At 47.6% G+C, this 12,233-nt stretch overlaps 1 protein-coding gene across 1 annotated transcript in view; it reads right to left on the bottom strand.

Moving 5' to 3' along the window:
* Positions 1-218: 218 nt before the first annotated feature.
* Positions 219-12,233, bottom strand: part of Gan (gigaxonin) — a 57,218-nt gene continuing 45,203 nt past the window's right edge. The window contains exon 11 of the mRNA XM_048437357.3: positions 219-12,221. Within this exon, the coding sequence (XP_048293314.2) occupies positions 12,040-12,221 (182 nt within the window). The 3' untranslated portion in view covers positions 219-12,039. The remainder of the gene's footprint in view (positions 12,222-12,233) is intronic.

Here is a 12,233-nt window from a genome sequence, read left to right as displayed (position 1 = left end):
GACACACTGGCTAGCCGGCCTAGCCGACTTGCTGAATTCCAGACCAATGAAACTTACTCTTTCAAAATTAATTAATTAATAAAATAAAAAGGCAGAAAGTGCTTAAAAACAAAAGACACCTAAGTTTGACGTCTGGCCTCTGCATACATGTATACACACACACACACACACACACGCACATGCACACGCACACGCAAAAACAAAGTGACTCAAATGTCTTCCCCATCAAATTATTTTATTAAGTTAATGAAACAGCTTGAAGACAATTCATTTTGTTCAGCATTCTTCTAGAAAATAGTTCAAGTTGTAAACGAACTTCCAATACATAAAACAGAACTACTTGACCATACACAAATTTCAAGCTCAAAATACAACGTTCTGTTTTCTTACCATTATAAAACCCAGTCAATACAAACTACGTAAAAAAGATAAAACACTTTCACTGATCCTTGGTACAAGAGAACAGCACAATGGCAATATTTCCCCAGGACACAGGTCGAGTCCTGGGGATGAGGGACCCAATCCCACAGTTACTGACAATATCCAAACCCCTAAACAAAGTGCTGCTACTTAATTTAAGAAAGTTACCACATCCTTCTGCATCAGTGTTGCTTGTAAACCATAAAGTAACTTTGTAAGAAAGGTTACAAATTAAAAAAAAAAAAAAAAGACGTCTGACTTTGCTATAGACACCAGCAAAGCAATAGAAAATCAGTCACTCCACTGAACAGATACATTTGGCCCACAAGGCAGCAGACAGGGACATTGCAAGGAAGTTCAAAAGTTTTCTATTCTCCTACTAAATCTGGACAGTTTTGTAAGGTGCAACTTTTTGGCCCCTCAATATTTTACACTATTTCAGAGAGTGACTTGTGTTGCGTTTGTATGCGCCCATTGCAAATGTCCCATTCTCAGTGGGAGCACTGTGTGGTGCGCGCTCGGCTTTACCACACTCAGTTCAGCCTGACCTGAGCGTGGTCTTCCTGGGAACTTCACCGGACAGTTACAGCTGCAAGATTTAAATGAAAAGCCGTCCTATAAGTACCATGCCAAGAAACACAGAGATGTTAATGAGACAGGTTTGTTTTGGCAGGATGGATTTGGGGATGGAGTTTTTGAGACCTGGCAGGCTATGGTCTTTATGGGGTTGTTCTTATGGAGAAGCAGCAGAGGACGAACCAGCTGGGAACCCGCTCTTGGCAAGGGTGACCACGAGGGTGACCACTGCACGCCAGTGCTCCACACAATACTGACAGGGCTAGGGAGTACATGGCAGGCCACTGTGCTGAAGCCAGGCCCAAGGAAGGCTGGTCCCGAGCCTGGAGACAGAATGTCTTATTTAACTCAATTACATTCTCTTTTCAGTGGGGTTTCCTTGGTAGTTTTCTGTCCTGGCAGAAGACAGACACTCAGTGACGGAACGGCTACAAATTGCCATGTTCATCGTGTGTTGTGGGCAGGCCTTATTCACATACGGAAACAAATGCCCCATCATTGTGGAATGAGGTCTGCCCAGGCTGTGTCTACAGTCTGGGTACTGACAAGGAGTGAGTGCCGGGCAACCTCCATAGCGGCAGTTCTCAACCTGGGGACCGCATATCAGACATTCACATTCCAATTCATAACGGCAGAGAAATCACAGTCATGAAGAAGCAATGAAGTCAGTGAAGTAATTTTACGGTTGGGAGTCACCACAACATGAGGAACTGGATTAAAGGACTGCAGTGTTAGAAAGGTTGAGAACCACTGCTCTTCGGGCTAGGGGTAGGGGCCCTGGGCCTGTGGGCAAGAACTATGGAACCCACTGTGAAGTATGCTCAGCACTTCCTCCAAAGCCACCATCTTTGTCTGCGGCTGTCACAATTTACAGATGGGACAACATGATTTAAGCAAGTATCACCATGTACCGCCATGCCACTGTTGACATGAGGTTCAGGGGAGAGGGAAGACAGATGGTAGCCGGGTTCTGAGTGGGTTCAAAATGGAAAGACCCCAGAGACAGAAAAAGCCGCTGACTACTGAACTAGGCAAGCTTTGCTACACAGTTTGTGCTTTCTTTTTATTTACTTATTTGTTAGTTTTTGTTTTTATTTTTATTTATTTTTCAGCAGTTTTTCTCTGTGTAGTCCCGACTGGCCTGGAACTCACTCTGTAGACCAGGCTGGCCTCAAACTTACAGAGATCTGCCTGCCTCTGCCTCCTGAGAGCTGGGATTATAGGCATGTGCCACTCCTGGCTTCTTTTCTATTCTTTTCCACGGAAGGCCACTCGGTACAGTTCCCGACATAAAGTTCTTCAGCCCATGGATTTAGATGCCCTCTACATGATGAAGCTGGACCCTAAGGTGCCATCTAGAAGTAGGTGTTGCATGATAGACAGGGTGAGGGCTTAGGTGCTTTTAAAATCTGATACTTCCCTCAGGGTACCAGTTTCCACATTACTTATTATCTATTTGCCTGTATTTATGTGTGTCTGTGTGAGCGGTTGAGGAGGTCAGCGAGGGTATCAGATCCCCTGGAGCCAGACTTATAGGCAGCTGTGAGGCTCTATGTGAACACTGGCGGATTCAGGTCCACTGAAGAGCGGCAGAAAGCATTCTGAACTACTGAGCCATCTCTCCAGCCCTTCACTGTTTATTATTGTTGCCTTTTTAAATTTTTATTTATTTATTTATTTATTTCAAGACAAAGTGTCTCTGTGTAACAGCCCTAGCTGCCCTGGGACTTGCTCTGTAGACCAGGCTGACCTCGAACTCACAGAGATCCACCTGCCTCTTCCTCCCAAGTACTAAGATTAAAGGCATGCTCCATCACCACCTGGCTTATTGGTGTTTTTTTTTTTTTTTTTTACAAAGCCTAATAGTCAAGTACAGTAGGCTATTCTAAGTTACAATTCATGACCACCATATTCCTCATCACCCTGGTCATCAACATTACATACACATTCTCTTGAGTTTCTTTGAAATCAAATACCCTTGTGATGAGAACATGAAAAAGTGGTCCCTTTCTCAGTGCAAACAAGACGTGGGAATACCCACTTCTGACTCAATTCACTGCTTGAGATGTTCAAGTCAGAGTTAAACAAGACGGGAGGAGATGGAAGCCTGGCCTGCTCTTGGGAACATGCCACGGGATGCAGGAAGGAACCCCATAGCAGTTTTCAGGGCCAAGTGCAGAGTGAGGTGTCAGACGGCCTCTGAGAGGCCACCCAGGCTCTGAGTACATCTTAATGGACAATCTGGGACCACACGATGCTGTGACTGAGGCTGGATGCTGAGGTAGTGTGTGTGGCCTGGTGCTGGCCCCTGACTCAGAGAGAGCCCTTGGTGGCCTGAGGGCAGGTGTGGAAGGCTCCTGTTCATCTCCAGTTGCTTGAGGCTGGAGATGGGTTGGGGCTATGCTGGGTGCTGGCCCAGGAAGCTGCTGGGACTGGCTGGCAGAAGGAATGTGCCAGCACAAAGGTATGGTCAGCGACTGAGAAGGCACGCCTCCTGGCTAGGCTGCTGATCCCATGCTCGGTGGTCCAGGGAGCAGTGAGTTACAGCTTTCCTTCCTTTTCCTTTTCCTAATTTCTCTTTTTACATTTCCTTATCAATACACATATGTGAGTGAGTGTGTATGTGTGTGGGGGGGGGGCAGAAGACAACTGTGGGAGACAGTTCTCTCTCTACCACACGGGTCCCGGGAATGAAACTCAGGTCATCAGGCTTTCCCTGCAGAGCCACCTGCTAGCCTGGCCCCCTTTTCCTTACACAATTCAAGTGACTAGAAAGCCAGCCGGGGATGAGCGTGAGAGGCTCGAGAGCCGCAGGAGAGCGTGACGACAGCGCTCTGGTGAAGAGAACCAGCGTCCTCCTCCTGGACAGAAGCCCTCAGACTGCGAGAGGTGACTGTGCAGGCGGTGGGAAGGACCCTGTTCTCACCTGCAGAGGATGCTCCCTCGTGACCACAGGGTTCCCATTTCGAGGTGAATGGCTGAGGGTCCTATGGCAGGCTTCCACCAGAGAGGAGACAGAATAGGAACACAAGAATGGGGCCCCTAGAAATGTTTTACAAGAGGTAACAAAGAACCATGCCAGCTCCCAGGGAGAGTTGGCTGAGTTCACCAAGCACCTTCCCGGGCAGCCAGCCCAACTTGGGAGGCATGACTGTCATTCACCAGCTTAAGACAGAGTAGGCAGCAAAGAGCTTAAAACAAATGTGTGTCAACCAAAAATCATGGTTCTGGTGGACATTATGGCTTAAAGAAATCTCTGGAAACCAAAGACTATTATAGAAAGTTGGACCATGAACACCCTGGTGAAGGGACTGCCATGGTGTGGGGGCCAATGGCCACAGTCAAGGGACCAAAGTGATGACGAGTGGAATAGAGGGGAAGGACATGAGGCGAGCGTAGAAGGGACACAAGGCTGCTTCACACAACCCTCTGAAGGACTCCCTTTTTTCCAAATAAACAGCCACCAGAAGCCAGGGCTTGCAGGAGCTCTGGACGCCAGGCAGAGCATCACACTGACTCCTGCCCACAGCCGGCCCTGGTAGAGTACACAGAAGCCATCAGTTGGTAATGTAGAAGGCACTCTGCTACCCCAAAGCTGTTCTACCTCATGGGTCTAAAGATGACAGAAGAGGAATCCTAGCATTGGGAGGCAGAGGCAGGAGGCTTAAGACCTCGTCTCCAAAACATTCAAGAAAAAATAAATTAAATAAATAAGCAAGGTGATGAAATTCTGTAACTCTGCCTACTTGGCCTGAAATGTTCTGGAGTGTACACACCTCCTTGCTAAGCCTAGCATCAGGCCAGAGCCTGGTCACTGCAAGTGACTCGGTGGTCCCAGGCTGCCGTACCTCACACTGCACACTTGCCTACATCCTCCAGGCTGGACGCTTCACCACAGACACAGGGGAGCAGTTTCCACACATGATATCCAAGTTAAAGAAGCAGAAACTTAGGTTTGTGACCGCAATCAGAGATGTAAAAAAATACCCAGTTTATTTGGTCAAGCTAGATGATAAATTCGATATTCTGGTGAAAAGTAAAATTCTACCTTAGTAAAAGATTTTAAGGAATCTTAGAGAACTCGATTAGGCAAGCTCTCAAGAGGGTGACTGGCCATATATGTGTGTGTGTGTGTGTGTATACACACACATATATATATATATATTATATATATATTTTGGAGACAGGATTTTTCTATGTTGTCCTAACTGTTCTGGCGCTTGCTATGTAGACCAGGCTGTTCTCAAATTCACAGCGATCTGCCTGCCTTTGCCTCCCAAGTGCTGGCACTAAAGGTGTGCATCAACACACCTGGCTTGACCATAATTCTCGAACACTCCAAGCACACGTGTTGGGGGTGTTTCTGATATCCATGGTTACCGTGAATATAACCATTAACGCTGGAAGTGAGGTGGCATGTGGCCAGAAGGGAACACATTTTGCAAGCATAAGCAGACATTTACGTGTATCTAATGTGGTGGCAGACACTGGGGTGAGCAATGGCAGGAGCCCAGGATGTTCAGCTCCAAGCAGTCCCCTACTGGCCCGGGGTCTCACAGCACTCGTGTGGACAGACGAGATGATGACTGAGCAATGACAGCCACCACAACTTGTGTGTAGTCACCACCCAGGCTCCACAGGCGTCTCTTCCTTACCACCCAGGGAGGTCAACACCCTCTCTCCAAAGGCAAACGGAGCTAAGCCTTGAGACCAGAACGTAGGTGGCAAAAGTCTTCAACTCTAGATTCTCCAACTCCTGTGCTCTTGACCACCGGGCCTGTTCAAGTCCCAGGTAATTCCCTAGGAATAACCAAAACCACAGACCTGGGGCCTAAGCAGGAAGGGAGGATTTGCTCTCTTGGGACCTGCTCGTTGAAACCATGGGCTCCTGTTGCTCACCTGGGCACAGATGCTGCCATATGCTGCCACCTGAGGAGAAGCTTTGCTATTTAGTGTCTCTGGGCCAACTCTGAAAGCACCAGAATACACATTCAATCATCTGATTGCATGAGGTGATGTTTTTTTTTTTTTTTTGACTTTCGGGATACGGTTTCTCTGTGTAGTCCTGGCTGTTCTGGAACTCACTCTGTAGACCAGGCTGGCTTCAGACTCACAGAGATCTGCCTGCTTCTGCCTTCTGAGTGCTGGGATTAAAGGCTTAGGGCACTACACTTGCATACGGTTTTAAAATGTACCAGGACTCAGTTGCTCTAGCATGCAAGGCTCTGAAGCGAGGGCTGGAACCAGGCAGGGAGCTCTGAGGGGAGCACTCGGGAGGGTGTAGTACTCTGAGGGGAACAGGAAGCTGAAAAGAGGGTTGGCCTCTGTTGATTACCCAGGTCTCCTACTTAGTAGGCCAGGTCTACCTGTGACCTGAGAAGCGGCCATTCCTGTAAGAACGCACTCCTGGAAGAGTGTCTTCAATTGCTGAGCTCCCTCAGCGATGCCATTCTGACCTAGGGACCAGCAGAGACCAGAGGCTGGGGCAGTGAGAGCCTGTTACTGGGTGAGGAGAAGGGTGAAGTGCAGGACAGTCCCCTACGAGTGTGACAAACCAGATGAGTCATGGTTTTAAGTAAACCGTGATTCAAGGTAGTTGGGTCAACCTTGAAAACATGTTTCATTCTGACATCTGGTGCTCCCAGGACTGAAGGAAGAAGAGAATGTAGTGAGGAGCCAGCAAAAGGAGGAATCAATTCCCAGGAATCAGCAGCACCTTGCAAGAAACATCACAGCAGCCTCAGGCATCTAAGTGCCAAACACAGTGTCAAATCGCAGACACGGTCTCCACTGATCCTAACAAGGACAGAAACTCCACAGCACTGCTGCGATGCCACTTCTCTGCTACAAGGAAACATCGCCTTTAAGTGACTCTTTCAAGTTCAAGTTGTGTTTCAAGTAGTCACCTCGCAGAAGCCCCAGAAGAATTCCTGCTCCCCCAGGTTTGGTTTAAAGTGCCTATTAAAAAAAGTACGAAAATGGAAAATACGCCTTAGAGGACTGACCTTCTCAAGGCTGCTCACTGCTTGCTTCCTTCCAGGCGTTTGTTACAGGACAGAACCAAATCCAATGCCATACCATGAGGTAGCGGACAAGAGGGTTTGTTTTTCCCCTAGAAACACAAAGAATGGGAATGACTGCAAGTATTCCCATTCAATTAAACAGGAAATGCCATAAAGTAAGCTACGGAGACTTCCCTGGTGCAGTTTGAAGAAATTCAGCACCAGGGTCTAAGGGGTACGGAAGAACAGTACTAAGGTGCTCAAAAGGAGGAAGGGAGCTCACCAGGCAGAAGGCAGAGCCGCTCACAGCTGCAGAATACGCGGAAGAGCCGGAAGAGCCTACTCTTCAACTCCACCCGGACTTCACTGACTGCGAGAGTGAGACACCCGCCATCTGAAGCAATGGACTCTCATCCCTACCCCAGAACTGTGTGTGTACAACAAGTTGAGCTAGAATGAACCTTTGGATATGACTCAGAAGACAGAAAGACCCCTCGGCTTACCAAAGCAGTCCTCTGCCCCCCACCCAAGGACAATCAATGAAATATGAGCTTTAGTATTTATAAATAAACCGGGCCTTGCTTCCAGAAGACACTCAGGAAAGTGTGAGACTTTCAACAGCCAACTGACAGGGAGAGGCAAAGGTTTTCCAGTTTCTCCAGCCAGAATTTAGGTCTGGGAGCTGAGACCATACTACAAAATGATGTATATTTTAGGAATAAACACACCTGCACGCCAAGGAAGCTCAAGCGCTTGCTGAGTTGGCTGGATTACCCTTGGTAACCCTGGGGCCTGGCTTCTGCACACACTTGAATGTTCACTGCAGGAAGAGGAGAGCGCCCCTACCCACCTTAGACACGGAAAAGATTTTAAGCCCATGTAAGATGCAGCCAATCAACATTAACATGGTGAGCATTATGAGGTGCGTGGGGCACAGGGCCTCCACTGTCCTGCGGAAGCACTTGGGGACGCAGGCATGTGCGAGTAGTACACGAGGCACTTGGAATTTCCACAGGAGGCCAGCCCACCTGTGTACACGGCTTCTCATTTAAAGCCCAGCAGAATCGAAGAGCGCACTCTCTGCCTAGGGAAAAGCATCCCACCGAAGGCCAGGGTGCTGTGACTCAATGCCTACTTGCAAACCCTGGGCCAACTCACACAGACAGGGTTCCTGCCAAGCTCCAGGCATTTCACAAGGCAGAGAGGGAGGGCTGTGTCCCCTCTGCCTCCTTGTAAGGTTCCCAGAAACGCAAGCACAATTCTTGGGAGGCCCTCCGTATTTGCTGAGTGGCCCAGGGCAGGTGCCATTATGCCTCTCCAATCACTGGCTTTCTCGGTGCTCTCTTGGCTAAGGGGAAGCGACAGTAAGAAGGAAGCCTTGCTCTACCCCTCCGGTGGGCATTTCTCAGGTAGTTCTAAAGCCTCTAAGTGCACACAGTAAAAGTCACCTCACCCTTTCCAGAGCATCCGACCACAGGAGGACTGTGTAACCAGAAAAGCCTCCCTACTCTAAGAGAGCACGGCGGTGCCTGTCATACTCCTTGGAGGACTTCTGAGACCCTAGCACAGGGCACTGTGGAGCAGGTACCAAGTAGAGCCCTCAAGGAGAGCTAGCTGTTTCCGTAAACACCTGACTGGCATCTTGTGAGAATCTGAGGCACCACAGAAAGGACAGCCCTACCTTCACCACCTCCATAAAGAGACTGTGTTTCCGAGACACCTCTGAGGGGTGGCCTCTCCCCACTTATAAAGGTACAATGACACTGTCGAGTCATCGGAGATCAGAGTAGCCTCAGCAGCCGTGAGACATAACAGAACACTCGCTCCAGCACAAACAAGATTCAGACACAGCCCCCGCAGGCTTTTGGTTGCTGTATGGTGTGGAAAGCCCAACCAGAGCCATGACTCCTCAGAGCAACCGCACAGCACGCTTGGCCCCTTAGAGACCAGCCCTTCCTAGGAGCAACTGCTAGCTGGTAAATCCACGGTTTAGCTTCTGCTAAGGAAAAGATGCAAAGCTGGTAAAATTGACTACTGTCCACAAACAGGTGGATTTACACACGGCATGTGTTTGACACAGCCATGTAACTGAAGGTCGACAGACTCAAGGTTTATCTGAAGCACCAGGAGACGGTAGCATAGATAGCTCATGACTACGATTCAAAAGTAAACATATACAGACAGACGTGTCGCGTCACGTGGCACAGCACGCACACATTCACTCATCTCTCACTTTCTCATCGCACAGAACATAAACACTCTTCACATAAAAAACACTTCATTTTAAATTAAGCACTTAAATCTTTGAAAAAAATCTATGTTTAGATATGTTAGAGAAACAAACAAACAAACTTTAGACTCTAGCCTAGGAGAGTGTCTTGATTACACAACTGTAGCCTAAGACCTTCCAGTGAAAACAAATTGCACTTCCCCCAAGATGTTTGCGTTTCAGATTTTAAGATCCAGCCTCCGTTGCCAAATGCAACATCTACCCCGTCAAAGCACCTTACCGAGATGGGAAGGACCACTCACGCAGACTTGACCAAGACACAGGTGCAGTAGGGAAACACAGCCGACATGACAGGGGCTACAAGCTACTGCTCGGCACTAAAAGAGAGTGGTTACCAAGAGGTTCGGCTGACTTTGAAACATCATAGTAAAATTAAATACAGCCCTGCTTTTCAACAGAATAGTCAGTCTCTCTCTCTCTCTCTCTCTCTCACACACACACACACACACACACACACACCCCAAAAATTAACAGTTTGGCACTTAGCAGCTTTTGTTATTGCATCCCATATTAAGTTGCAAATTTATTTTATAAAACATTAATTTCTGCAGCCATAGTGTCAATGAACTGAATTGAAAAACCTGTTTGTTTGTCTGTTTGTTTTTTTAATGAACTGACCAAGTCAACAGGCACTAGTGACATCACCATTGGACCCATGACTCTAAATAAGGAACTGTCTCCTTGGAGAGGCCTGAAGCAGACTGAGAATTTTAAACTTCAGGAGTGTAAACAAACAAACAAACAACACCACAACAAACACAAACCAAAACAGAGCAGTTGCCACAGCTGTCCTGCACCAGTTTCGCTCTGCTCTGGCAGGCCATGGCTGTCCTGTGCAGGTATTTCACCAAAGTCAACTTGCCCTTCTGGCAATTTCTCTCCTCTGAAGCCCCCATCTCAGGAAGAGCAGAAGGTGCTCTTTCTACTGTGGCTTCCTCAATGGAAAGCAACATGGCTAATATGCAACATAATCCATTGACTGACAGTAAATCTGACTGGATGGGATGGCATGGATGGGTGGCACATCTGGCCTAGAATAAAGGATAAAAACTTAGACCTTCTCTTGCCAAGTTGCTCCTGGCCACAGCAGAGTTAGGAAGCCACTCCCAGCCCTTTTTACATCCACCCTCTGGGTTCTTCTCCCCAACTTTTTATAATGCCAATCCCTCGAGACAGGTATAGGAAAATCCCTGCAGAGAGGCCATGCCCTTTCAGGTCCACAGGCGGGAAAAGAGGATTGATGTTTCATATGCATTTTAATTGCATATAAACATCTCATGTAGGAAGTTTCTAGAAGAAATTCCTGTTCTCCAATTTATAACCAAAGGATGTACTTATACATTTAGTGATCACTAAGATACAATGTTGCCTCTTCTAGCCATACTCTAAGAGAAAGAAACTTGTCGAAAACAATTAGAAATGAAGAACTCTGTATCAAGTTGACTAGAAGTTTGATATTGCATACAACTCACACTATCAAGTAATGGAGTGCACTCCAGTCCCTGATTTCACACCAAAGTGGCATAATCTGAATGGAAAACAGTATCTTACGAGATAAATTCCACCAACTAAAGATTTTTTTTTTTTTTTTACACTAATGGGAAATGGGAAAGAGGGTGGAAGTGGCAAAGAGTGACGGGGAAGGAGGGAGAAAGGAAGAGGACAGTAAGGGGAACAGAATGAAATTAAGTTGAGGTAGTTTATTCTACCAGCCAAACATTACTGGGAGTGAACGTCTTCTAAAACTACCAGAGAACGGCTTTGGGAGCAGCCTGTTACAAAGACGAGATTCCAAACACACCTGCATTCGAAGATAAGTTTGTAATGTCTAAGCAGCAGTAAACAGGACTTCGTGTGCTTTCCGACAGGGTAGAAGAAGGTTTGACTCCTATGGACATCACCTGGACAGCTTTTTTGTGTGTTTTTAGTGTTTCATTATTTTTAGTTGCAGCAGACCTCTGTCATTTGCCTGACTCTGAAGTCTCCTCTGTGCTAAGCCTAGAGTTTGCTTTTCCAGGTGGAAAGAATGTTACACGCTCCCTCCCGAGCTCACAGCGCCCCCAGAACTCTCTCAGAATGCAGGGTCTTTTATAGCGAGCGATTCCTTTAAGCTCATACGGGGCTGCAGACTTGAGCTCTTTGGGCAACTGAATCTTCACTAAGACAGATTGTTGTCAGAGAGGAGTTTTATCTTAGTCTCAATTCATCAGAATATAGTTCTTAAAGAATCTTAAGACAGAGCACTAGGAATAAATGGGAACTAACTGGCACAAACCTCAGTTTACTGAGTGTGGCTAGGCATTATACCCTCCGCACCATACAAGGACAGCCTTGTGTGCGGGGTATGTTGGCTTGCATATATGGGCTCTGCTGTTTGTATACCACAGCCACACACACTGGGACACAGTCAGTTGGGTAAGAGTTCCCTTCTGGGAATACGCACCTTAGGGCTTTAACTCTGATATTTCACATGACACCAATCCCCCACTCCCTCCTTTTGACACTCACTAGCCTCCACGGTTTACGGACGCATCGGGCTGGAGGAACTGATTCCTCCCGGGTAGTTTTTCAACAGTTACATGGTCTCCAAACAAGAGCAGAAGCCCAAGTTTCTAAGCATTAAAAAACCACCGAAGAGTAACCATACTGATGCCCAGCACACAGCAAGATGGAGCTGCTTCTCTGCGCTTGCTGACGACCAGCCACGTGATGCGCTTGGGGCAGGATCTCGCATTTGGCTCCTCTTCCTCTTCAAGGGGAATGGACCCGGATGCGGAACAAGCCTTGCTGCAGCTGCAGGCGGAAGAGCTTGCAGTTGGCTATGCGCAAAGCTGCGCAGCCTGTGCGCCGAAGGTCGGACGGCAGGAGTGGCTTCGTGTGGTGCCAGGTGCCCGTGCTTCTCTTAAACTCACGCACGTAGTCATAGTTGGTACCTAGACCCAGAG

Source organism: Myodes glareolus, chromosome 22, assembly GCF_982192425.1.
Source record: "Myodes glareolus chromosome 22, mMyoGla1.1, whole genome shotgun sequence".
Taxonomy (NCBI): domain Eukaryota; kingdom Metazoa; phylum Chordata; class Mammalia; order Rodentia; family Cricetidae; genus Myodes; species Myodes glareolus.
The sequence above is the reverse complement of the archived record's forward strand: the minus strand, read 5'-3'. Positions and strand labels throughout refer to the sequence as shown.